The sequence below is a fragment of the Pseudopodoces humilis genome, chromosome 8, assembly GCF_049639895.1.
Source record: "Pseudopodoces humilis isolate 2021_Gansu_Grassland_sample_001 chromosome 8, ASM4963989v1, whole genome shotgun sequence".
Classification (NCBI taxonomy): domain Eukaryota; kingdom Metazoa; phylum Chordata; class Aves; order Passeriformes; family Paridae; genus Pseudopodoces; species Pseudopodoces humilis.
This window is the reverse complement of record NC_142207.1, coordinates 30,131,076-30,156,576: the sequence shown is the minus strand read 5'-3', so window position 1 is coordinate 30,156,576 and position 25,501 is coordinate 30,131,076. Positions and strand designations below refer to the sequence as shown.

Here is a 25,501-nt window from a genome sequence, read left to right as displayed (position 1 = left end):
TTTTTTTGTAAATTGTTATCATGTTGCATTTGTGTAACATAATGTGGTCTTTGCAGGGTGAGACCCGGCTGCTACTGAAAGCGTTGCAACATGCTGCTTAGCTTGCAATGAGAACTTCTTTGTTTCCTTTTTTCCCTTTATGGTACTGCTTAATATAATAGTACCTGTCTATTGTTAGATGAAACTTGGGCTGCTTTGTGTAGGGAAGTAGGAATAAGCAATCTGAGTCAGAACTTGAAAAATAATGGATAAACCTAACAATGTGGTAAAGGGAACAAAGTGATCCTAACTTTATGCTAGAGAACCAAGATGAAACTACCATAGAAAGGTTTTTATTTATCAATATAATTATTAATTTAATTTTTTCCCTGTGATCTTTTCCTATTGCTCCACTTCTTTGGAGCCTGAGGCCAGCCATCTCCAGAGGGTTACCTGGAACATAATTAGTTAATTACTTCAGTGGGGAGGAGATGTCAGCTGCAGAATTTTAGAGGCTGTCATGGCTCATGTCCCGGCTGACTGAAAACTGTCAGTCCTGTTAAAGGGAGACCTAAGAACTATGTTATTTTGTCCATGCACCTATTGTTCTTAATACCCATCTAGATTACTTCAACCCTTATATTTAATTTAGTCAGTGAATTCATACGATTTTCTTGGATTAAGGAGTACCAGGATAAATACCCAGACAATGACCTTGGCAGAGTCTGAGAAAAATTGGTAACAATAAGTAATGTCCTTCATCAGCACAGCCATTTCTGTAGTGAGTTTTAATCCCTACATTAAAATGATTGAACTGCTCAAGTGAATGTCATAGACTTGGTGTAAATTTTAAGTGTATAAATGCCCTTCATGTTTCAGAAACATAATATGATCTTAAAGAGTACTGTATTTCAGTGCATACTGCTTTCTAGATTTCCAGACTTTGTATTGAATTGTTATAGTAGGTTTGGGTGAACTTCAGATATCTTTTTTTTTTTCTTAGAGGAGTGCTTAATGCTGTCCAGGTAGTACAGTACTTCTACATTTAGAAGTGCATCTGAAGTTTGAATCTAGTGCATGTTATGTTACTCCTTCTGCACACATAGCTGCCAGCAATGTTACTAATTATTTTTGAAAAGGGGTTTTGCACCTGGAGTAGGTGACTGTAATTGGAAGCTGCTGGGAAAAAAAAAAGCAAACAGGATTTTTTTGCAAGATACAGAAAAAAAGTATTACAGATTGCAATAAAACCAACTCAGCTGCAGTTTTAAGATAGGCTAAGAAAGCAGCATATTACAGACAGCAGTTTGTAAGGTGACTGCGTACATCAGAAACTTTAGTTTCTCTTTCACTTTGGGATAGCAGTCCCTATCAGCATTTGAAATTGCTATCAGTTGAGTTTAAGATAAAGTCGTGGAAGTATGCAGGAGTTTAAAAGCTTAGAAAAAGAGGGCGATTCAAAGGGATAATTCTGTCTCTTCACTTACCTTCATACACCTTCATTTGAACTGATGATGACTTTTCATAGTAGAATTATTGAAATATCTATTTTAAGTGAAAACATTTCCCTAAAAATCATTTTTTTCTCAGTAAGTTTTAGTTGGAAGTTCTGCCTGGTAGCATGTGCTTAGATGTTCTTAACTTTCCATTTGCCTGCATGAATAGTATGTCTGCTTCTGTCAACACTGCCAGAAGGCACGGTATGAAGGTGTTAACTGTTTTTTTGCTGTTATACCTCACTTTGTCCTTCTTCCACTAGGATAGGACTGTTAATACCCTTTATCAGGTCATTTCACCTGACTTGATAATGGCTCCCAAATCCCACCCTGTTACTGCTCTCCTCTCTCACCCACAGACACACCACTTTCAGCATGTCTCAGTTTGTGTTTTCATCCTTCCTTCTGTTTGTCCTAGATAAGTCTTTTCCTTTCCACCTCATCCGTTTTCTGACTGTCCCAGATGGGCTGACGTTCACAGGGTGTGGCCGATAGTGTAACTGGTTCTGGGCTAAAAGGCAACAGAGATTCCTTGGGTGCTGGTGGTTTGAAGTAAGAAACTTGCCATACGGCTCACTGTTAACTTTTGCTTAGTTCAGGAGATGTTATAAAGTTTTTCCACAGGGTTTTATTTTCTTATTAGAATGGAATCACTTTCCAGTTTGGTCTGTTGGCAGCATTCTCACCTCAGTTCCTGGTGAAACAGTGAAGTGAGAGAGCAATCCTGAACCTCCCAAGTCTGATCTAACTCTGAAATCAGCACTTCTTTAGACAAGGACTGGCTTAGACAAACTTCAGATGGTTTGCTTCTAAGAACTGGGTGGTTTCGATCCCTTTTGCAAGCTGAGGTGCTGCTTGAAGGCAGATTGATAATACCTTGCAGTACAGCTTCACAGTTGAAACTTCAAAAGAGAACTTCAAGTAGAAAGAAATGAAAATTAATGCAATAAAACTGTTTTAACTAATTTTAAAAAATAGAGTTGCAAATTGGAAAAGTAATAAAGACTTGCTCTTCTAGGCACGGTAGCTTCAAGGGACTAAAGGTCCTAATTAATAACATGTAATTGCTACTTACGTAGGCTTGGTGACAGTACATTGTCCAAGTACTAATAAATGTTTTTAACTTTTTGCAGGTGTGTACAAAGTAATATTGTGTTGCTTACTCAAGCTTTCAGAAGGAAGTTTGTCATTCCAGATTTTATGTCGTTTACTTCCCATATTGATGAGCTATATGAAAGTGCTAAAAAACAATCTGGAGGAAAGGTAACCTCTTTGTAAATGCAACTTCAAACTTCTGTAGATTTTCAGTATTAACCAAATGCATTATTTGTTAAGTAGAGTGATTTTTCTGTCTGTATAATTTGCTGTGTAATTTGTCAGGCTACACTTAGGCTATAGAAAATTATGCAGCTCTACACATCTGTCTGGATTGTCTGACAAAGGTAATTGTTAATACTATACCTTCGTTAGTAAATAAAATTTATTCTGGTGCTTATTTTCAATAAATTAGTTGAAAAATCCCAGATTGTGCTACAAGGTAAAAATTCTATATTATTTGAAAATGCTGGAAATTCTGTAATACAGAACACAGGTACCTCTCTGAATGTGCTGAAAATTCTACTTTGAAAAAAATGTTTTATTTGCTAATGATCTAGTGAATATAATAATTTCTGATGATGTTTTAAATACACCAGGTGATTATTTGTAAAATAACTCAGTTGTTCCTTGTGTAGTCTTTCCATTGATATTTTTTTAAATTAATGTAGAGTTAAATATTTTGTAATATGTCTCTCTCTTTCATGCTGTGATAGGTTGCTGACTATATTCCACAACTGGCCAAGTTCAGCCCCGATTTGTGGGGGGTGTCACTTTGCACCGTCGATGGACAGAGGTATATTGTAACTTCTACATTTTGTTCTTGGAGTAGTTGAAGGAAAGATAGAGGCAATGCTTCTGTAATATTAATATCTGGAAGTTGAAAAGCTTTGTCTAATAGTACCTGTGCATCAAGCTATATAACTTTCTGTGTAGGTCACAATGTACTTAAATGTCAGCTCCTCCTCTGCATTTTAATGTTTTCACTGTGGCATTGTTACATAATCTGCGTGTCACTGAAAAAATGCAGATTCATGATCTTTAAAAAAAAAATGAAGAAGTGGAAACTGGACAGAGCAAGTACATTTTTTTTTTCTCAGGTTTATCAAGCTTTCCCCTGTAAGAGGGTGTATGTAGATCTGAGATCTAGTCAGAGTGATTTTTTCTCAGTAGCTCAGAGTAGCAGAGACAGTTAGGAGCCTAGATGTAAAGGGATACCTTGCACCATCTAGCTGAGAAGTAACATGAGCTCTGTGTCTTCCTTTGTGAGTACACAATGCAAAGTGCTCAACAGCTCTGCTCACCTGCAGTTTGCTGTGGTCCTACTGCAGGTTCTGGTACTGCATGCCATTTTTAGGTGTTGTGTTTGTGAATGGGGCATTCCTGAGAGCATCAGACTTGCTTCTCGTGACTGTGGCTTGGAGTTCATTTTACCATGATCTGTTGAGATCCGTATGTTTGCTTCTAATTAGCCATATGTTCTGTAATCTCAGGGGAGGAGCTGTACAAGTGAACAGAAATATTTTTTTCATCTCCCTGTTTAAGTGTCTGAATTATAATCTATTAATAGTAAAAAATCTTATACTTTAAATTGGTGTTTTGCTTTGTTTTGGATATTATGTGCTAATGAAAGTTTGTATAATGTTAATTTTTGTAATGCTTAATGTAGTGTAATGTTAGCTTTTATAATACCAAAATGGTATTGTGATTTTCCATGAAGCTTTGTGTTTTCTGCAAAGAACAGAAACAAATACACTCCTGATTTTGCCATCAGACAAGGGGCTGCTTCAAGCCTTTTGCTGTTTCTAGATGTGGCATATGCTGCTTGCATGAGTCACTCTTTGGTGCAGTCTGACATAGCTGCTGAAAGTAAACTTTCCAAAAGATAACATGTAATAAGTGTTATATCTTTGCCATTATTAAAGGAAATGTAAATACAGCTATTTGATTATTGTTCTCAAATTGCAAAACCAGGTTGTATCTCATCTTTGTTTATGTATGCATAAATCAATATAGTGGCTCTGTGTGGCTCAGCTGTACCCTGCTGAGTGTGTAGTTTGCCATTGAGTAGGATAAGTGTAAGACTAGAGGTCTGAGGTGATTTTTTTGCTCTGGTCCAAACCCATTTCTGAACTTGTTTTTACTTTGTTACCTCTGCAATAGTCAGCAACTGACTTTGTAATGCTTGGCTTATGGAGTCAAGTTGCTAAAACCTCTAAATCTCATTGTTATGTTCTTTAAAATGAGACTTAGTAATAATATGCTTTTGCTTTTTGGGGCGTTTTTGTTAATAGTCCTTGTATGTTGAAGGATAGATGAGGCATTTAACACACTACTGCCACAGCTGAGAAACAGGAAATTTCAAGCTTCTTCCTCTGTGTTTTTCCCAGGCATTCTGTGGGTGATACCAAAGTTCCATTTTGTCTTCAGTCCTGTGTAAAGCCTTTGAAATACGCGATTGCTGTCAATGATCTTGGTACAGAGTATGTGCACAGATATGTTGGTAAAGAGCCTAGTGGATTAAGGTTCAACAAATTGTTCCTGAATGAAGATGGTAAGAGATAAATTATACTTAATAATGTAAATACTCAGCTTTAGAAAATTGAGGCAAACCTACACAGTTTTGTCAGTCTTGTCATTTTACTGTATCCTCTTAAGTCTTAGTAGTAGGTAGTGTCCTAGAATATTTTGCTATCAACAAGGTAGACTTAGTCTTGGTTAGTCACTTTTTCCTAATTTAGAATGCTAGTGAAAGATGTTTTATTGCTTCCATTCCGTTTGCTAGTTACTGAGCTGTAGAAAAACCCAAAGAATTTTCATAGTGCAGGTATTTGAAAACTATTTTTATTTAGTTGAGTTGGTAGCAAGTGTTCCTTAATCATGGCTTTTGTAAAATGGTGGTGAGAGAATCAAAGATGTTAAATTGATTTTAAAAGACATATTACTTCTCAGCCTTCTGAGAAGCAGGTGCTGGTGCCAAAGGCCAGCACTGACTAGTTTCCAGAAGGCGAAATCTTCCCACAGTTTATTCTAAATGGGATTTGGCTACTGATTCAAAACAATGTTTTTATTCTTTTTTCCGTGTGGCAGGACTGTTTTAGCAAGAATTTCTCATACAGTACTTACCTAGATTATTTCTTTTTCATATAATATTAATTCTTAAGCATGGAAATGGTATTTAAAAAACTTTATGGCAAAAATCTGAGAAAGATGACTCATGTAGCCTTAGAGGAAATACTGGATGTTATCTGTGAAACACAAATGTTTCTTCTAGCAGATTTGTCTTAGTAAAAGAACAGACAATGTTTCTGTTGCCATGGTATTGCAATTAATATTTAATTACCATCATAAGGCTTTGAGGACATTTTTGTCAAGGACTGTATTGAGTTCTGACTTAAATATTTGTATTATTAATATATTAATGATACCTAATTATATTTATTATATTTATAAATTCATGCAAATTATTTATATAAAAATTATTTCATTTATTTATACAGTAAAATAATCTTTCCATACTTAAAATACATCTTTGCAATTTATTTCTTTTCATTTATTACGTTAGTAAGTGGTGATAAAATACCAATGTATTGGTATTTCATATTGTATATTTTCAATATTATTTAATAATTCAATATTGTATATTCCTTCCAGTGAGAATATATTGCTAAGAAAGGATTAAGCATTTTGTCAAGTCATGCTTTATTTTTTTTTTTTTGCTTTCCTAGTTTTTCCAAATACAGTGTTGTAACAGTGTGAAGACTTGTCTTTCATATCCTACAAAACCTTTTCTATAAAACCTTTTCTATAAAAAAAGCTTTGATGGTGCTGAAAATTGCCAGTAAATTCCTTTGAACTAATATAGATGTTTTATATTTTCTCTTTTTAATAACATGACAAAGTGTAGTAATTATTTTCTTCTTTTTATTGCTACTTTTAAAATTGAACTATTGGAGAAGATGAATTGGTGGGTCTTTTACATTACTGTTATACTACTATACTTCAAGGCTGTTATGCATAAGAGAATTTGGACAAATGAAATTTTGACCAATGAACATGAAATTAATAAGGAAGACACATGATATAAAATTGAATTTTTAAGGATATGCTTCTGTGGCTGATAGACATGGGAAAAAAAGTGCTGGAACTGACTTGGATGGCCTCTTACCCTCCTTAAGAAAAGACTAAAATGGAAAGCAGAAGTCTAATAAATAGAAACATTTCAGTTATAGTGAGAGAAACGGAGTTTCTCCAAGTAAAGGAAGAGGGAAGAGAAGGATTTAAAAGATTTAATCTACACTTAGCTGAAGCTCATACAGCAGTTTAAATCTTCAAGCAGTGGGGAGTATTTGTCAGTTTGAGCATCCATAAATACTTGGAAGACCAGATTTGAAAACTTAAAATAGATATTTAATCTATTTACTTTCTAAATATTCAGACATAATTGAATCTCATGTTCGTAATCCAGATTTTATGAAGTGATAGACAGGTGTTTGAAAACTGTTTAGACAGGAATCTGAAGGTATTTTTTCTATACTTACTATATGGAAGATTCCTAAAGCAGAATAGTCTTGCATTTCATTGTTTACTAGTCCTTAGATTCAAGATGGAAAGAATGAAGAATATTTGAAGACAATTTTAAATTATTGCTAAAAATGCCAACTTACAACAAAAAGCTGTTGCTGTGTTTTGAGTATAAACTGTGCTGTGCAGTGAAAATTTGGCAACTTCTACAGGCTTATGAATATTAATTTTTAAAACTTGTTTTATCAAAGGGACTATATTGCCAATCCAGTTCAGAATTTTGAAGGAATTAAAAAATCTCAATGCTAATTTAAAAAAGATTCTAGTTGATTGATCAAAAATTTTACATATTAAAATGTGTCTGTAACAGGCATTAGTAGGAATAATTTTCCTGGCTGTGGTCATTAAGCAGCTACAGGCTTTTTCATGTCTATTGAGTTCATGATGCAACAAGTCTAACAATACCTATATTTGTGAAGTTAGTATCTCTTATCCATATGTACAGCCTCTTCTTGGTGATAATTATTTGGATAGTTAGTCCAGTAATAAAATAATCTGTAGAATTTAGACCAATAATAAAAGTTGTGTTGTAATTGAATGAGGGATTGCTAGGAAATTGTTTATTCTGCTTATACTTCATTAAGGATAAAAACATGAACTTGGAATATAAGGAGGTGATACAGCAATACACGTGACTTGCAGAGAAGCTGCATAAAAGATTTTATTTTTTTATTAGTCTGAGCAGATCACTGCCTTTATTATTTGATTATAGAGAGTAGTGTGTGTGTGTTTGGTTTCAGTAATATGTGTCAATTAGGTTTGCACGGTTTGATACCTCTTCCTAAAGATTAAAGGATTAATTTCTTCACCTCTGGCAAACTTGAAATTACAGTATCAGTGTTCATGCTTAGTTGTTGTTCAGGGTGGAATCCCTTTGCTGATGACACCCACTGTGAGGTAGATCAGTAGTGGCTGCTGCCTTAGAAGTAGACCTGTGTATGAACTTCTTTAAAAATTAATGTAGTGTCAGAGCCTGTATATCCCCCCTCAGTGAAAAATTGCCTGGAAATGGAAGAAATCTCTTCTTTGAAATTTGCAGAAATCTTTCAGAATGTAAGTTTTTATTTAGGCATTCTAGCCCTTCAAAGAGGCCAGTATAGCTTAAGTTTGGGGAGAGGTTCTCCACTGTAGAATGGAGTATTTTCACTGGAAGTGACCTACAACAATCATCTATTAAGGGCATTGTGCAAATGCCTCTTAATTACTGACCAGCTTGGGGCATGGACCACCTCTAGGAAGCTTGTAGCTGTTTTGGCAAGATAGGATTTCTGTCTGTTACAGACAGCTGTGTATGGGAAGTGTTTTGCTGGTATCCCCTGGTGCTGTGCAGATAATGGTGAAAACTGCTTACCTGGGACCTGGATACCCTGGCAGGGTTTGTTCTGCTGAGAAGAGGCAGCAGTGAGTTAATGGCAGTGTTGTGCTCAGTGCTGTGACACGCTGGAGTTGGCAGCAGTAGGAAAGAGCCTCAGAGGACAGCTGTTCGTGTGTGGTGAACCAGGCTGCTGTACCTCCCCTTAGCTGGTAACGCTCCCACAGTGATGTTCTTGCTGACTTGTGGTGTGGAGAGCAACACACAGCTGCATTTCAGATGCACATTCAAGAAAGTCCTTGTTTTGTTTTATCAGAAGGTTCTTCCCTTCTTCATGTGCGGGCAGCATGTGGAAATGTGTTAGTTGTAAAGTGGCCAGAACAAGTACAGGTAGCTTGAGATGTTAAGCAGTGAGAGATAGGAATCTTGAGAGTAGAGGAACCAAGAATGCCTTGACTTTGAAGGTAAGTGGTGACATCTTCAAAGAAATGAGAAGAAATAGCATTTCTGATGGTATATTCTATGTGGACGTACCACATTGATAAACCTTTCAGTTGCTGAATGCTAACTAAATATTGCACATCCTTTTTATTCAAACATACATGTGATACAGAATCTGGTTGTGTTTTTTTCTTTGTACTGTGTGTCAGATTGAAACGATAGAGATGCACAGAAGAATAAAGAGCAAAATATTTCTGAAAATATTTTTAGAATGGGATGTGTATGATAAATTGATGAGCATGTCTGTGGGCTGTAGTGATACCTGATGTTGGTAAGAGGAAGCTGTAAAGAAGAGAAGCGTAGCTAGAGTGAGAAATGAGGGGACAGTGTGGTCTGATCATGCATGAGAGCCATGCTGTCTCCAGAGTTGGAATCCCCAGCTCCAGGAATGAAAAACTGGGCAGGGCTGCAGCATAGGGCTGCCAGGATGCTGTGCAGTCCAGGGCACTTGTAACTCCCAAGGAGCAGATGGATGGGGGAGTCTAGGGGCTTCCCTGGAAACCTCTTCAAATTCTAGGGGAGCAATTGCCAATGGAGAGTTCCATAACTCTTCTTGGTAGTGGCACCTGGTGGTACAAGGTCGAGCGGCCCCATGCTGTGGCTTGGGAGCTGCAAATTGGATATTGGGGTAAATTTGTTGTCTAGGATGAATAGGATTGCTGGAGAGGTAGAGGATTTGCCCCATTTGGGGTTTTTCAAGACTCAGTTAATGGAACTGTGGCAAGAGCACTGCACTGAGTGGGAGGCTGGAGGAGATGACCTCCAGATGTCCCTTCTGACCTGCAGGCTATGTTGCTGTGAGTGGTCGTTTGACTTGTGTTCACGTGTGTGGTCCCTGAGGAACTATGGAAATGCTATGTTTTCTTATCCAGGACCTGGTGCTAATCAAAAGTCAAATACATTTGACCCTCGTTGCTTGCATTAGTAGATAATAACAGGATATTCGATATATGTGGCTCTTAAGTACAATCAAATGAAATCTGAGCAATTTGTGAGTCTCTTTCAGAGAGATATGGAATGGCAGTAACAACTTTAAAATATTATCTAGATAATAAGTTGTCTAGAGTTGTAAAAAAGTATTTTAGGGGAGCTTCACTTTTTTGGAAGGTATGTGCCTTATTTTTCCAGTAATAGAATGGTTTGATTTATTTAAAAGTTGCTTTTAATATTGACTTTCTGAAAAAGACTAATAAAACTTGAAGATTGGTTTTTGAAGATTAACTGGTAGACATAGTAAGTGCCATTGACCACAACCAGTGTAATTTTCAGGGGAAAAATATGTGTATGCTGCAAATACAAGACTCATCTCCAAAACCCAAATAATCTCAAATTTCTTTTAGGGTCCACGTTTTTCCAGTATTTTTATGTATGATGTACATATTTTTGTGCGGTTTTTAAATCAGTATTTTTTCAAATTTGGAGATAAAGAAACAGCAAATAAAGAGTTCAAACCTGTCATGATATTAATGTATTGAGAATTGTTTGAGGTTTTCAGACACCAGAATGCTCAGAAGTCAACATTGTAGTTGAAAGGCACAGCAAAAATGTTAGTTAAAAAAGAAGAGGGTAATTTGTGGAAGATAGATTATTTGGGAAAAATTACATGGCTGATGAAGAGGTTTTTTTAGAAAAAGGAGATAGAAAAGGTGATTCATTCAGCAGCCAAGAATAACTTAGGAGTGCAAAGATACTGTTAGTATGAAGATCAGTGGGGAAAAAGGAAAATGTAAGTGTAGCAGGTATGTGCAAGTCAGCTATGAAGTAAGTTAAATTCTTAAATGAAGAGGTTTCCTAACTTTGAAGAAAATAAATGATACCAAACCAAAAAATGTACTGAATTACAATTACTGGTTTGTTAAGTAGGATAAGGCTGAGTGTGTTGTAAGCTGTAAAATACTGTGCTCAGAATTATAAAATATTGCATATAGTGGAGTATTACAGTATTTTTTAAAAGTTTAAGGTTGTATGATCGCTATTCTGTAATAGTAGCTTTTCAGTCATCAATAGATCTAGAATAATTTTTCACTTAAGGCACTTGACTGTTTTAGTTTGACAACATGTCTTGAAATATATTTGTAATTAAAAACTTTATTTCACAGACAGGCCTCATAACCCTATGGTGAATGCTGGAGCAATTGTGATCACATCTTTAATCAAGGTAAAAAATTAATTTTTAGTTTCTCTCCAAGTATTTCAGTAGAATGTAGATAAAAATGTCATGTGCAGATTGTAAGCTGTATTTGATTTTTGTTTGTAATATCTGATGGCACTTTACTCATTGGCGGGTAGACAAGCTCTGATATTTTGGGAATTGTAACCCTTCCAAACGAATGCAGTGCTAGAATAGCAGTTTCTAACAAGTATCAGTGCATCTGAAAAACTCTTTTTTCCTTGATGGCATTAGATTTGTTTCCTTCTTGAGCTGCACAACACTTGATATTCTCTTGAGAGTGTCGGCTTCTATTTGTTAATTGCTAAGGAAGTATATTTCTCAGGAATATACTTTATAGCACTCAGAAGTACATTTCTGAGTGTCTAGTGCCCTTAAAGAGCATAAAGTTACAAGAGTATTTCTTGCAGTGCGGAAGAAATGGAAGATACTGTAATTTGTACAGGAGCAATGCTGCTATATCTGAATGTCAGTTTTATGTTGAATTTGTGTGCTGTTAATATCCTGCACCACTAAATTATGTTGAGCTTCTATGGTACATAGTTGCTGTTGGGATGTAAGTGTGCTTTCATAAATAAGATTGTTTGAAAACAGTTACTTATTTTCCCAAGCACACCATGTCTGAATAATGACTTTACATCTTTAATCCATGATCTTGAGACTTGTGGAAAACTGTATTTTATTTATTTAGTAGAACAACTATATAAATGTCTTGAAGTTGTTAATGGTATAAACCCCATGTAATGCTAATGCTTGCCAGATACTTGACTTGTATTTTCTGCTAGTTTCAGTAGCCACAAGTACAAAAAAAATTAATATTTTCTTCTAAGGGTACCTGCATACAATTCTGGGGAACATGTCAGTCCTCTGGAATTTTTGAGTAGTAAACTTGATATTATTACTTCAGAGGTCTGAAAGTCTTGTTTACGACCTGTTTTTTGGTTGCATTCAAAGTCCAGTGTGTTTCCTACCCCCTATTTCCAAAAGGTTGATTTTAAAATTACTTAGATCATGATTTTCTGTTATTTTATATTTAAAGAAGGTATAAGAACTCCTGCTTAAAGACATTTATCTTTGATAGCTGTAGGTGAAAGAAAATGGCCTTAAGTATGACAGGTAAATTTATTCACATTTAATATTTTTTAAAGGTTGACTGAGCATTGAAATTCACTTGGATAATAGTGAATTTTAAAATCTGATTTAACACATTTGTCTGAAATGTCAAAATGTTAGTCCAACTACAACATGCCCTACTGATCATAAGGCAAAACAAAAGCATGTGCCTCTTGCAGAAGGCACGTAGTTCTTGTTAAATGGTGTACTCCTGAATAGATAACATGGATTAGTTTAATGCATGCAGCTGTGGTATTTGTTAGAAGGATGGGGGATTGGTTTTGCTGGGTGGCTTTTTTTAACTTTTATTTGTTTTTTTTTCTGTAATGTTCTTACAATGAGTATTGCATTGCACTAACATTTCTGCATGTGGTAACTGCACGTCTAGTGGACACGTATCTTACTTATCACACCATTATTTGTTTTCAGTGTGATTAAAATGTAGATTATTTTCTGTACTGCTTTCACTAAGATACCATTTATCATTTGAATAACTAACCAAGCTAAATATATTCTGAAGACAGTTACGTAGAGGGTCACAGGTACAAAACTACTTAATAGCTGTAATTTTTGTGAGGTAACTTCTTTACAATTTGCAACTTAACGTTATTCCTACTAACCACTGAATGACATAATTCACATTTGTATTTGATCTAATGTCAAACGTACCTTTCTTCTGAAAAAGGTGGCTTCATTAACTCATGTTTTGCCCTCAGTTCCTCTGCATTTATTCTTTTTATTTGTGTTACTTACATGTGTTGAAGACAGTGTATGGCTCTTAAAGTACAAGAAAATTTAAATTCGCCATGTATTGCAGATTTATCTAACGATAGCTGTTAATAATAATGTTAATAACTATGGAGAGATTATTGCTGTTTTTCATGGTTAAGAATGCTTTTATCCTCTTTGAGATTCATTATCTCTTTCTGAGAAATGGATCCAAGAACTCCTTCAGTGTTCCCTTGTGTAGTACTGAGTTTAGCAGCTGTTAAAAGACGTGATTGTGCACCCAGCTGTCCTTAGACCCTGGCACAGATTATGATTGTGGAGGAAAGATGACGCTTGGAGTAGTCTCTGTCAGAATATGTTAACATGTAATATGTTAACATTTCAAGGGTAAAAAAGGCTCTTAGCATCACATACCCAGTTCTGAGTGCTGTCAGAATTTGATGTTCCCGCCTTGGAACAGAGCAAGGACCTAAACTGTAATGCTACATTGTCTTTGCAATCCTTAATAATAATTAGGAGTATGTGCATGTTAAGTTTTAAGTTTGTTTGAGTTACTTAGGCATGGTTGTATCCTACTCCTGTCATCTTAAATGATTTTCCAGCTGCCCTGTGTTTGCGACTACATTGTATTTACATTTTGGTGCCTTAACCTGTGTCTGTTCTAATTGTACTTGCATTACACTCCACAGATTGTTCCAGCAGTTTAAAGCATTTATCTGCAATAAAAATGCATTAGCAAAAGGACATCCTACAGGTCACTTTTAAAGAAATAAAATTTAAAAAAAACCCACTAAGGCCCTTTTCCCTTGTTGATAATTGTACAGCCATTTGCCTGTATTGCTAGTTATACAAATGACATAGTTAAAACAATTTTCAAATAATTTTTATCAAAAGAAAATTGTAGTGGCAATTACAGGAGTTTGTGGAAAGGTGATATGAGATAAAACAGTAATTTTTTATCATGTCTCCAAGGAAATACAGGTGCTTGAAAGAAGGTGATTCAATTCTTGTACTGATTTAGTACAGATTCACTGCAGCTTCCTGTACATCACATTGGCTGGGAAAAGTCTTTAATGTCTGTAGAAAGGATAGATTTTACTGCTTTGATCTGTTAAGTTTTCTTAAACTCAGTTCTCAAAAATTGTCAGCTCCAGGAATATCAGTGATTTTGTCAGGGAGTTCCCACTTCCACATTTCCTTTACTGACTGTCACATTAGAAGCGCAGGTGAGAGGAAGAGGAAGGGTTCAGAGAGAAATATGTGGAAGAAGGCAGATGGCTGTGGATGGAATCACCAGAGGACAAGGGATTAATCTTAAGTGATTTTTATTGTATGCTTTAACATTCCATCTGTAAACAAAAGTTCTCCTAACCTAACAGCAAAGGTTCAGGCAAATACAGCATCTTTAGGTCCTCTAAGTGCTGGCAGCCACATGCAGGACCTTAGTGTGGACTCGAATGCTCACTGAAGGGAGGTGTTATGTGGGAAGTATTTAGACATGTTGGCAATAGAAAAATTTATAGTTGTTGTAAAATATTTGGTGTACAAGAAAATGAAAACTGATCTTACTGACCCTAAAAAGACCTTAGTTCAACGGAAACTTTTTTATTTTATTGTATGAAGCATGGAGGGGATTGTGATATATTTAAGAACTTTCTAAATATGCTGATAAATCACAAAATAAATGAGGCAAAGAGTGGTAGAAAAAAACCTGTCTAGCCATGCCAAGGATCTGTTTGCTGTCAGGATTCAGTTATTAGGAAATCTATGCAGTTAGAGTTCAATACTAGAGAGGTGGGAAAATGCATGGTTTTTTTGACAATCCAGCTGCAATAAATAGTACTGATTTAGCTTAATTGCTCTATGCTGTCACTTGAGTTATCCTTGCTCATAGACTGATGTGTAAATGGCGCATACAAGCCACTTTACAATGTGTAGGTGTTGTGATCTTCTCTGCCAGATACTTGTCTTTACTTTGGTGATGTTACCTCTTTTCCAAGGTTATTAAATTTCATGTGGTAACTAATTTGTAATAGAATTTACATCCATGTTTTTCTCTACTTTTTAATAAAACTCAAGTATACTGGATGTTATCTGACATAGAATATTTAGTAGATTCTGTGAAATAACATGTTAAGTGGTCACACATGCACAGGAGTGAAGGACGCCAAAAAAGAATCTTACAGGGATTTGTAATTTTGGTAGTGTTGATCTTGGGTCAAATACTGTGTCACAGTGTACTCTCAAGTGTTTCAGAGCTGAAATGGTGCACTAAACTGAAGACACCAGTTCTCACAGAACAGGACCATCTTAACAAATAAAATATAAAACGTGTGTAAGTAGAGAAAGCTAAAATACAGTAGTTAACTTAAAAAAAAATTCTTGCAATCTGAAAGAATTACGATTTTGTTAATGGATATTTTCATCACAGTATAGTGTTAGATTATAGATCTGGCTTTAAATATTCCAGAAATTATTTTATAAAAATAATCTTCTAATTAGAGGATTATAAACATCTCATGATCCAGGTGTTTTTATTAGCTTTGCTTAGATTCAAAATTGAGAAAAAGCTTTAGTGAGAGACATGTGCTAAGAGCTTATCTGGTCTAATCATAGGAACAGTGTTGATCAGTGAAAAGTGGCTAATATTAACTGCTTTGCTAATAAATTTTGCCTAATTTTGTTGTTGCAAGCTCTGGTAAGTATCCATGGGTCTCTTTCCTATGTAGGCATGTAGCCTTTGTAACTTTTATATTTTTTAGTAGAAAATCAAGTAATATAGTACAAGTACCTTATTTTAAAAAAATAAAAGATCGCTAGAACCTGATGCAGTCAAAAAATTCAAATTTATGATTGACAGCCATAGTGTCCATTGGGGTTTTAAGTGTTTACAAAATCGTATCAAGCTGTCTTCTGCAAATTTGAATTTTCTGCCTGTCAAACTGCTTCAGTCTTAACATTATAAATTTAATTTTGTATTCATTTAGAAGTCTTTTCTCATATGCATATACACACAAGCATGTATAAGTGTGTATATGAACATGTTCCCATAAATGTACAAAGTGTTTGTGGAGTTTAGTGCATGGAATGTTTTTTTTTTATGTTCTAGACAGGTTGAATTGCATCTGAACTTTAAAAATGCTTTTTAAGAAATATTGTCACTGTGCCCCCAAACTCATAGGTTTATACAGTCAAGCTAAAAATAAGAAGCACTTGCAGAAGATCAGAAGTTTCCTTGTCCCTTGTACTTGTTTAAATTATTATGGAAAAGCTGCTCCGTACTCTGAATGATAGGATTTTACATTTGCAATTGAATTCTAATCATAGAATGTGTGTTGCCACTGTGTCTCTCCAGCTTTTCAGGTGGAGCAGGACACCTCTGTCAGCTGCTGAAAGAGGGGAACTAATCTCTTGGGGGTTTTTAGTCATCATGTGTATGGAAGCAGAGTTTCTTGTTTCAGTAATGTGTTGGTATTAAATCCCTACTGAGGTCTTGCTCATGTGATTGCTTAAGCAAACAGTTCAGGTGTACGAGCAGTCTGGTTTCAGTAACAATGCTTTTGTGTGTGATATAAAATTCCTCCACAAGTGTACGGAACATCAAGGACTAGAAACTCATCATCTGGCTTAGTATGCTGAAGATTTTCTTCCCAAAATATGAGTTTAGTTGTGAACTTTAAAGAGGAAAGCTTTTTTTAAATAAAAAGTCGATGTGGAAAAGGTTTGCGTTGAGTCTTTTGCCCACCAATTTTATGTGCTGCTGGTAAAGCCATGTTTTTGTTGAAGGGAATATTTTTTCCACTGGGCAGAACAAAAAAGTGAAGTATTATGTATTTATATTTTTGCAGAAAGCATGATCCCTTTCTCCCTCTTGTCTTTTTTTTTTAACAAAAGAACCTGTTTCAATTTATTATACATGTCTAACCATACAATTATCAATGCAGCATCCCATAACTAATGCTGACCCACTTTCCCAGAAAAAGATGTTCATTGTGCATTTGAAAGGTTAAAAAGGTTTTTGTGGTTTAAATGTTGTTACATATTTTACAGCATTAGGATCTATGGAATATTTTGACAACTGCAACAGTTCAATGAAGTTGGTAATTTCTTCTTTTAATTATTTTTCATTGAACAGATTTGGAGTTAAATTTTTAAGATTTGTGTTCTGGTATATTATACAGGAACATTTTGATTAAATGTATCATGCATTTTTTTATCTAATTGAAAATTAGCCAGAAATTATTGCCTTTAGGAGTAAGGTTATTAGCCTTTAAACATAAGGTAACCACTGGCGCATAATTTTGAGAGAACAGTGTGGTGTTCTTTTCACCAGTGATTGTACGTGTGTGTCTGCACATCCTCTTGTAGATGAGCTGAAGCATGGGCTTCCAAGATTATCTGCAACACCCTAATCCACATACAGAGTGGGAAATGAGACTGGCTTTATGCATTTCATTAAGTAAAATACTGGTTGATATAAAGCTTTTGTTTTTTCCACTTTCTTCCTCATCCCCACACTGAACACAGTGCAAGTAGTGTCTTCAATTGTTTGAGATTTGTTAGAGTCTTGTTATTTCTAAATAAAGTGTCTTTAATATTAAAATTTTGTATTTGGATATCTTCTTCAGATACATTGTTTCCACCTGTGTATGCAATGCCACTGTTTTTTAAACTTTCAAAATTCTACTTGGCTACTTAAAAAAAATTAAAATTCCCCCCAGTGGACCATGTGCTATTTTTTACCTCCCACTCCTGTTTGAATCTCTTTCGATAGGAATTTGTGATAGGTCACCCATCAGAGACCTCTAAAAAATTAATGTCTCTAACTGACAGCTACTAAATTTGAGAATCTTCTTGAATAAGGGAGGAAAAAAAAAATTCCTCAGAATAACAACCCTCATCCTCCCTGAAAAACCCAAACCAAGCCCACCCTAAGAGTTAAGTTTCACTATCATCCTTATTAAGTTGGATTTAAATTTTTCTATACAGTGTTAGCAAAATGATATGCCCTATGATGTGAAATTCTACTTTTCTAGCTGTTTAACAATTTTTAATAGGTAGGACATAAATCTGATATTTTTTAATTAATTGCATTTATTTTCATAATAAGGGGTAATGCTTCATATTAAGTCTTCAGTCTAAATTCTTAGTTTGGGCACTGGCCATGGAAATATTTTAACTTCAGTAGCCTGAACCTCCCTATGCTCAGCTCTGTTGGTAATATGAGAATACCTTTGCCTTACTAATCTATAAAAAGTTAGTGTTTTTACTGTAATTATCCTGTTTGTAGTTACTTTTTTATTTTTTTGCCTTAGCTACTGCATTTGCTTATGCTAAGCATGTAAAGTTGAATAGAGAGCACTTAAAGCATACCTTTTTCAGTTTAAATTAATCTCCAGCATACAGGTATTTAAGATGCATAGGATTATTTAAATGATAATCAAAAATTTACTTATCTAACACTTTAATTTTTTCATTAATATATGAAGTGATTGTAGTACCTTATTCTTAATTAGCCTCATATCTTAGTTATATGCATTAGAATCCTAATACTGTTAAGTAAACTAACTTTGTTCCTTTGTTAACAATTTTTGTTAATTATTTTTTCTTTTCTTGCAGCAAGGAGCAAATAATGCAGAAAAATTTGACTACGTAAGTTAATGTTTTAACTTCTCTTTTTAAACTAAACTCAGTGGTAAAAGTTTCTAGATGGCAAGGGAATTGAAAGTGAAATTTTAGTAATACACTGTGTTTTTTGTCTTTGTAGATGTCCTTGGTTGTTTAAATATTTAATGATTTGAATTGCATTTATAAAATGGAGTTGCAAGATTTAGGGTAAGGCTGGGTTGAAAGTTCATAACCTTTTTATGTGTAAAAATATTACTTTTCCTCGTCTTTGTCTCTGACAGGTGATGCAGTTCATGAATAAAATGGCTGGTAATGAGTATGTTGGATTCAGTAATGCTACGTAAGTATTTTTCATTCACTTAATTAGATTAGGTGGAAAGTGTTTCAATTGCTAACTGGTATATTGAGCTTATGACAAAGTTCAGTTTTTTACATTTCAGCTGGCATTTCATCCCTTATACTGGATGGTGTCTTTGTCTTAAAATTTACAACTAAAGTTGTGCATGTCTCTGACATCAGTGTGGCTAAATTTCACCTAAAAGTGTTGGTTACCTCTTTGAAAATTTCGTTATTCTATCTTAGTGCTCTGTTGGTGCTATGGCAATGAGAGCTGTAAGTGCAACTCTTCTCTTCCTGGCAATCATATTAAAAATTAAACTCTGCATGTTGGTGGCTGCATAGCAAATGTTTAGAAAGCATAGTTCACACAACTGGGACTCCTTCTGCTTTTTTGTTTTGCATATTTAAATTCTTTTCTCAAACAAACAGTTCCCCTCATAAACTTAGTGTATAGGATTCAAAAACTCTTGAGAGCTCTTTCAGGCAGCATGGGGGTAATCATGAAGATTTCCTTTAGCAGAGTTGCTTCCAGGTTGCCAGCTGCAATGCACTTTCAGAGGTGTTTTTCCTGAGCTTTGTCACAGTAAAAGGTGTGTAACTGTAGAAGGAACCACACAGATGTTCCTCCTTTAGGTTTCATCCTTACCTTAATCATCACAGTGAGGAATGCAGCTGTCAGTCTGGTCATTGTCTGACCTGCTGTGCGATCCTCAAATTCCTCTGCTTTGGGCATTGCCTCAATGGGGGATGTTCCATTCCACTCTGGCCTATTTAGAAATGCTCCCAGGATTAGGATTTTACCCTCCTTTGCCTTCTCTCCAAGTCAGCTTCTGTTGTGTAGGTAACCAGTAATGTGTGTATTTGGATGTCAGTGCTGATTCACTTTAACTGGGTGAACTGGGATGAGCTGCTGTGGCCACTTCCCTGAGCAGAATATTTGTGTTCAGGAGTGAATGTATCCTTCACATGGAATTTTACTGAATTACATTATATATTTTGAGTTCAGCGATTTTTGGGGTTTTTTTTTGAAAGTTTGACATATTGCCTTGGATTTTTTTTTATTTTTCCTCATTTAGGTTCCAGTCTGAAAGAGAGAGTGGAGATAGAAACTTTGCAATTGGATATTACTTGAAAGAAAAAAAGGTTAATTTATTTTCTTCTTAAATGTATTTTGAAGATGGTGTGCTGGATTTTATTCATAGTCCGTGAAGACTTTCAATTTATTTTATGTACAGTATGGCACAAATTATTACTGGATATGTCTTATCGGTGTTATTTAAATGCTGTAATTTTAAAAGTGTCATATTTATGCCATTATAATAAATATTTAATAATAATCTAAATATTTTTCTGTGTTGTAGCCATGGTAATTTGTTTTATTTGTTGTAAAATGTATAAATATGCTGTAGAGATGACTTTATAAAACTCCTGGATGCATTTTTCAGTTTGCTTATTTCAAGTTGTTGAAAACTATACTGAAAAGTATATTAGTACCTAGTTTATTGATACTGCTACGCTGTTACTTTTAAATTCGATATCATTAAGTATTTCTACTTACTACATTTAAATGTTTATGTTAAAATACGCCTAATGCTTAGTATGCTGACAAAAATATAGCTTAATTCATGTCTTTCTAAAAGTGATACTTTAAAAAGAATAGTGATAGGTTCTACCTAAAGGTGCTTTATTTTTCTTCCTCAGTGCTTTCCTGAAGGCACGGATATGGTCGCTATACTAGACTTCTATTTTCAGGTAACTGCTTTAAAATTGAGACTCACTATAGGCTTAGAATTGCTATTATAAGCAGCAGAAGCCTAGACATGGAGGCTTTAATGACTTGCAGTTAAATGTCAGCTTCTGTTTAACTCTGGAAATGACAGACGTATGTTTGATGTATCCAGATTTGCTTTTGTTTAGGTGATCTACTCGAGTGTCTTTATTGCTGTTAGAAACTAGCAATAATCTTTAAACCACTAGAAGTTAGAAGCTTGGGATGTCTTGTATTACTTCAGTGAGTTTGACAAAACACTTCTTTGGGTTGCTGCTGCTTATTGTGCTGTGGAGTAGTTTAACCTCTGTGTAACTGGAGAATGCATGCTGAGCTGTAGGCTTGAGGGGATGAATGGGAATATCTCCTCCTTTTGGTTTAATTCAATAATTTTGAGAATATATATATATATATATATTTTCTTCCCCCCCCCTTTTTTTTTCTTTTTCACTTTATTTACAAGTTATTTATTTGCAAGTTATTTGCAGCTGTCACAAAATGAGAACTTGGCCAAGTGTGAGGTATTTCCTCAGTAAAGGGTTTCCTAAGGTTTAAATGTTCACAACTCAGCCCTGCTGTGTAGAGTTCTCAAGAGGCAGTTCAAGTTGTGTTACTGATTCATTTCATCTGGGAGAGTTAAAAAAACCCCACAGAGCTGAGTTCTCAGAATCTGTTTTTGACTTGGAGACTTGCTGTTACTTATGCAAATTATAAGCCATTATTTTCAAAATGCCAATTTTATTTGAGTTTTTTGTGTTGGGATGCACCTGCTCTCTTATCTTTAGATCAGAGGAGTGCTTGTGAAGTAAGGTATATGTGATTAGCTGTAGCTAACCTCTTTTTGAGTTAGAAACTAGGTACAAGCTAGTAGTCTACTCTGAACTTGTGACAGAAGAGAACATGTAATTAATTTGAACTTACGGTGTAAACACGCTTTTTAAATGCCTTGTGTCCCACTGCCTGAATATGTTTTTCTAAGTGGAAGCTATTAATAAGTTAAGAAATGTTAAAGCTTACTTTTCTGATGTATTTTAATTTGGCCTCATTTTTGTGCATTCTTATCTCTGATTTAATGACCATGTGTCATTCTTTCTTTTTTCCCTTGAAAAAATCCCTTTTCACTCCATGCTCAGGAAAAGGGTAGCTCATACACGAGCAGCATTTCTGTTTTCTTGTTAGGGTACAACGCTTACCTTTCCAACACTCAGATTATTCTTAAAAGCCTAGTTTTTTCCTTTTCTTTGGGATTTCTATAATGCTCCTTCCTCCCTTTTTTAACTGGGAACTTTCTGAGAAGGAATAAACGTTTTTGCCTTTTATCTCTGTAAATTGAGGATGGATTATTCTCAGTTTAGACAAACGAGGTACAAAATGCAGGTGCTTAAACTGAGAACCTAGAAACAAGTTTTTTTTTTTTTTTTGAAAGTAGGTGATATTATGTAATACTTCATATGTTTAAAACACAGTTGCCATTTTAGATGCGTCTCTGACAATCTCTTGATTTGCAACTCCAGTTGATTGGACTAGGATGTATTGAGTTTGGCACCCGGAAAATAAGAATTCCAGGTAGTAACTACTCATGCAAACGTGGCTTAGGTAACTTCATGAAGTATCATGTAATGACTGTTTGGCAAAAGCAAGAATACGAGCACTAGTTTGTTTACATTTTAGAGCAGCATTTCAGCTTCAGGTTGAAACCAACTTATCTTTTGGTTTCTGCAGAAATGAGGCAGCATCAGGTGATGGCATCATATCACATTTCCTGATGTGTCACCAAAGTATGTATAGTCTGTACTGAAGCAGGGATCCTGGGAAAAACTATGTTGTGGTTGTATCATTACTATTTAAGAAATTAAATACAAGAAAGGTGAAATAAGGCTGCATCAGCAGGAAGTGCTGGCATTAAGACTTGCATGTGCTAGAATTTGCAGCTTTAAATTGTACTTCTAGTAATGTGTGGGATTTTCTAAGGCTTTAAAATAAAAAGAACCTACCACACAAAACAAGCTCAAATTGAACAAAAACAGTCATTCTGTGGCTTTGCCGTTTAAGTAGATGCAAAATACTGAGATTGTTTTACAGACCTCTTCCTCTCAAAGGAACATAAGGGGGGTGGGGGGAGGAATCGAGCAGAGACACTAACCCATAAAACTACTGTCCCCAGCTTTTAAGAGGGCTTGCAAACACTGTCACTGGGATCTTTATAGTAGAAAGATTCAGACTGCATTAATTGATGCTACTAGTGTCATCTGTAACATCTGTTATGCTACAGGTGATTTTGAGATGTTATTGTAATATTTCAATATTTTGTTGATCCTGCTGTAGTTTGCCTTGGTGTGCTAGAAGTACCAGTGCTTATAATCTCTATTTCTTTTCCATAAGCTTTGCTCAATAGAAGTAACATGCGAGTCAGCAAGTGTGATGGCAGCAACTCTGGCTAATGGTGGCTTTTGCCCAATCACTGGTGAGAGAGTCCTGAGCCCTGAAGCAGTCCGGAATACCTTGAGTTTGATGCATTCCTGTGGCATGTATGACTTTTCAGGGCAGTTTGCCTTCCATGTAAGTATTTTATGGGTATTAATTACAGCTGACCAGAAAGGCTAGTCTGTGCTATTATTTTCCATGTTCTAGGGGTTGCTTCCCTGTTTTTGAGGCAGAGAGGAGAGCGCGTTGCATGAATTGTTTAGAAATTGAGTACACTGTAAGGGAAAATCTCACCTGGGATTCATGGCACTGCTGTGTCACATACCTTACAGCACTCTGCCTTCACATCTGGGAATCTTTTTCATATCAAAACATAAATACTGTTCTTTAGGAAAGGCTGTTCATGAGAGAAACAGGAGCTGAATCCTGCTAAATGGGAGTCAAGGATAGCAGAAAGCCTTTGCTGACAGTTTTTTTTTTCTTCAGTAACTCAGACTCAGAAATTGTCCTTGTATGTGTGAAAATGGCTGTCATACACAGCACATGTACTGTTGCTCCTGTTTTCTAGCAGTGTGTTCCTTACATGTGTGTAATTCAAGATGGACTGCATCATATTTATGCTTTCAATAATTTTTTTGGATCACTTTTAGTTTTTCCTTACTGCATACGTGTAAAATTGATTATGGTGCATTGTGTGACATGAAAGTTGCTGCTTGGAGAGCCACAAGGATATGTGACATGTTAGTTCCTACTGGAAAGAAAGTAACACCTTTATTCAGATTGTAAATAAGGAGGTTATTATATGATTCCATAGACACTTTCTAATTTTCTTGTGGTTTTGTTTTTTACCTTTTCCAGTCAAGATTTTTGCAGCTTCATTCTACCGCCTTGTTGCAAGCTGTTCATGAGACATATACTTGTGTACTACTGCTTAGTCATAATTACTTTTTTCCTAATAGATTTAAATTATCTTCTTTCACAGTATTATTGACTCATTGTATTCCTGAGAGCAAATAGTTTTATGACTGTGAACCTTGCATTGTCACAAATTGTATCAGGTTATTGTTTATCTAAAAAGAGATAAGTAATAATGCTTTCCCAGCTTCAAGTGCCTTGCAGATACATGTTTTATAAATGCTACACAATAATCTTCAGGAAAACGCTGATGCATTGAGTTACAATCCTGAGGAACAATTGCAGAGACCAGTAATTCTCTGATTATTCTGCAGGTTGGTCTTCCTGCAAAATCTGGAGTTGCTGGTGGGATTCTTCTGGTTGTTCCTAATGTCATGGGCTTGATGTGCTGGTCACCTCCTTTGGACAAGATGGGGAACAGTGTTAAAGGAATTCACTTTTGTCATGTAAGCAGCACTGCCCTTGGGGTTTTTTGGTTGTTTGGGTTTTTTGTGTGTGGGGGTTTTTTTGTTTTGGTTTTTTTTCAGCTTTTGCAGCTGATATTTACTGAGTTTCAGTTGGCATAGCTGAGATCTAAGTGAATTAAATAGTGATTTGTGATTGTTCTCTACATAGCAAGTTTCATCTGATTCAAGGGTGAAAGTCTCAGAATAGATGTTTTCTTTTTAGTAGCAAATAGCACTTGAATTCAGTGAGCATTAAAATATGATGCCAGAAACGCTGGAGAAATCTGAAAGCTTTGAAAAGGAGCACTTCATGCAGTGAAAGTGGTGGACTCCAGTATATTGCATTAAAAACCGTAGAGATCTGTTTATAGACTTTTTTCCCTCTCTTGTCATTAAGTGCAGTTTTCAAAACACTGAAAATGCAACTCTTATTTCATTGCAATAAAAGAAAAAGACTAATGAAATACTGCCATTCTGGTATATTTTTAAACTGATTTTTGTAAACCATCTGACATAAAAGATGTCCTCATAGATGATACCCAGATGTTGGGCAAATTCTTCCTAGCTTCATGTTGTGCCGGTGAAACAGTTAAGGATAGTCTGCTGATAGGAGCATTAGAAGCAGAAGAGATTTTGGGGAGGACTTTGTAATGATTAATGAAGGTGTTTTGTGGGAGAGGAGAATGTAAAAAATGTCTTCATTTTTTCTGCCCGCAACTACCTTGTAATGATGATTGCATAATTAAAAATTGGAGGTTGAGCAGCAGTCAAAACTTCTCATACTTCTGTTTATTGAACATTTACACATCTTCAAATCAAGATGTTACTAATTCTAGTTTAAGTACTTTAAAGTTTCATATGAAATAATCCTGGTAATTTAACTCTAAATCCTGGAATAGAGGGGTAGGTGAGGGATTTACTGCGTCAGTTCTGCATTGCAGTGAGACCTTTAAACTGATACATGATTGTGGCATACAGGTAACATGAACGTAACATTCACTT

General features: G+C 35.4%; 1 protein-coding gene across 5 annotated transcripts in view; it reads left to right on the top strand.

The window, feature by feature from the left end:
- Positions 1-25,501, top strand: part of GLS (glutaminase) — a 60,564-nt gene that overhangs the window by 10,177 nt on the left and 24,886 nt on the right. For 2 of the 5 annotated variants that reach the window (XM_005530346.3, XM_014259062.2), the window contains 10 exons: positions 2,609-2,738; positions 3,287-3,366; positions 4,961-5,124; positions 11,067-11,125; positions 18,599-18,631; positions 18,889-18,947; positions 20,023-20,089; positions 20,648-20,698; positions 23,097-23,273; positions 24,368-24,499. In XM_005530346.3, the coding sequence (XP_005530403.3) occupies positions 2,609-2,738; positions 3,287-3,366; positions 4,961-5,124; positions 11,067-11,125; positions 18,599-18,631; positions 18,889-18,947; positions 20,023-20,089; positions 20,648-20,698; positions 23,097-23,273; positions 24,368-24,499 (952 nt within the window). The other 3 variants (XM_088059226.1, XM_088059227.1, XM_088059228.1) reach the window with 3 other exon arrangements.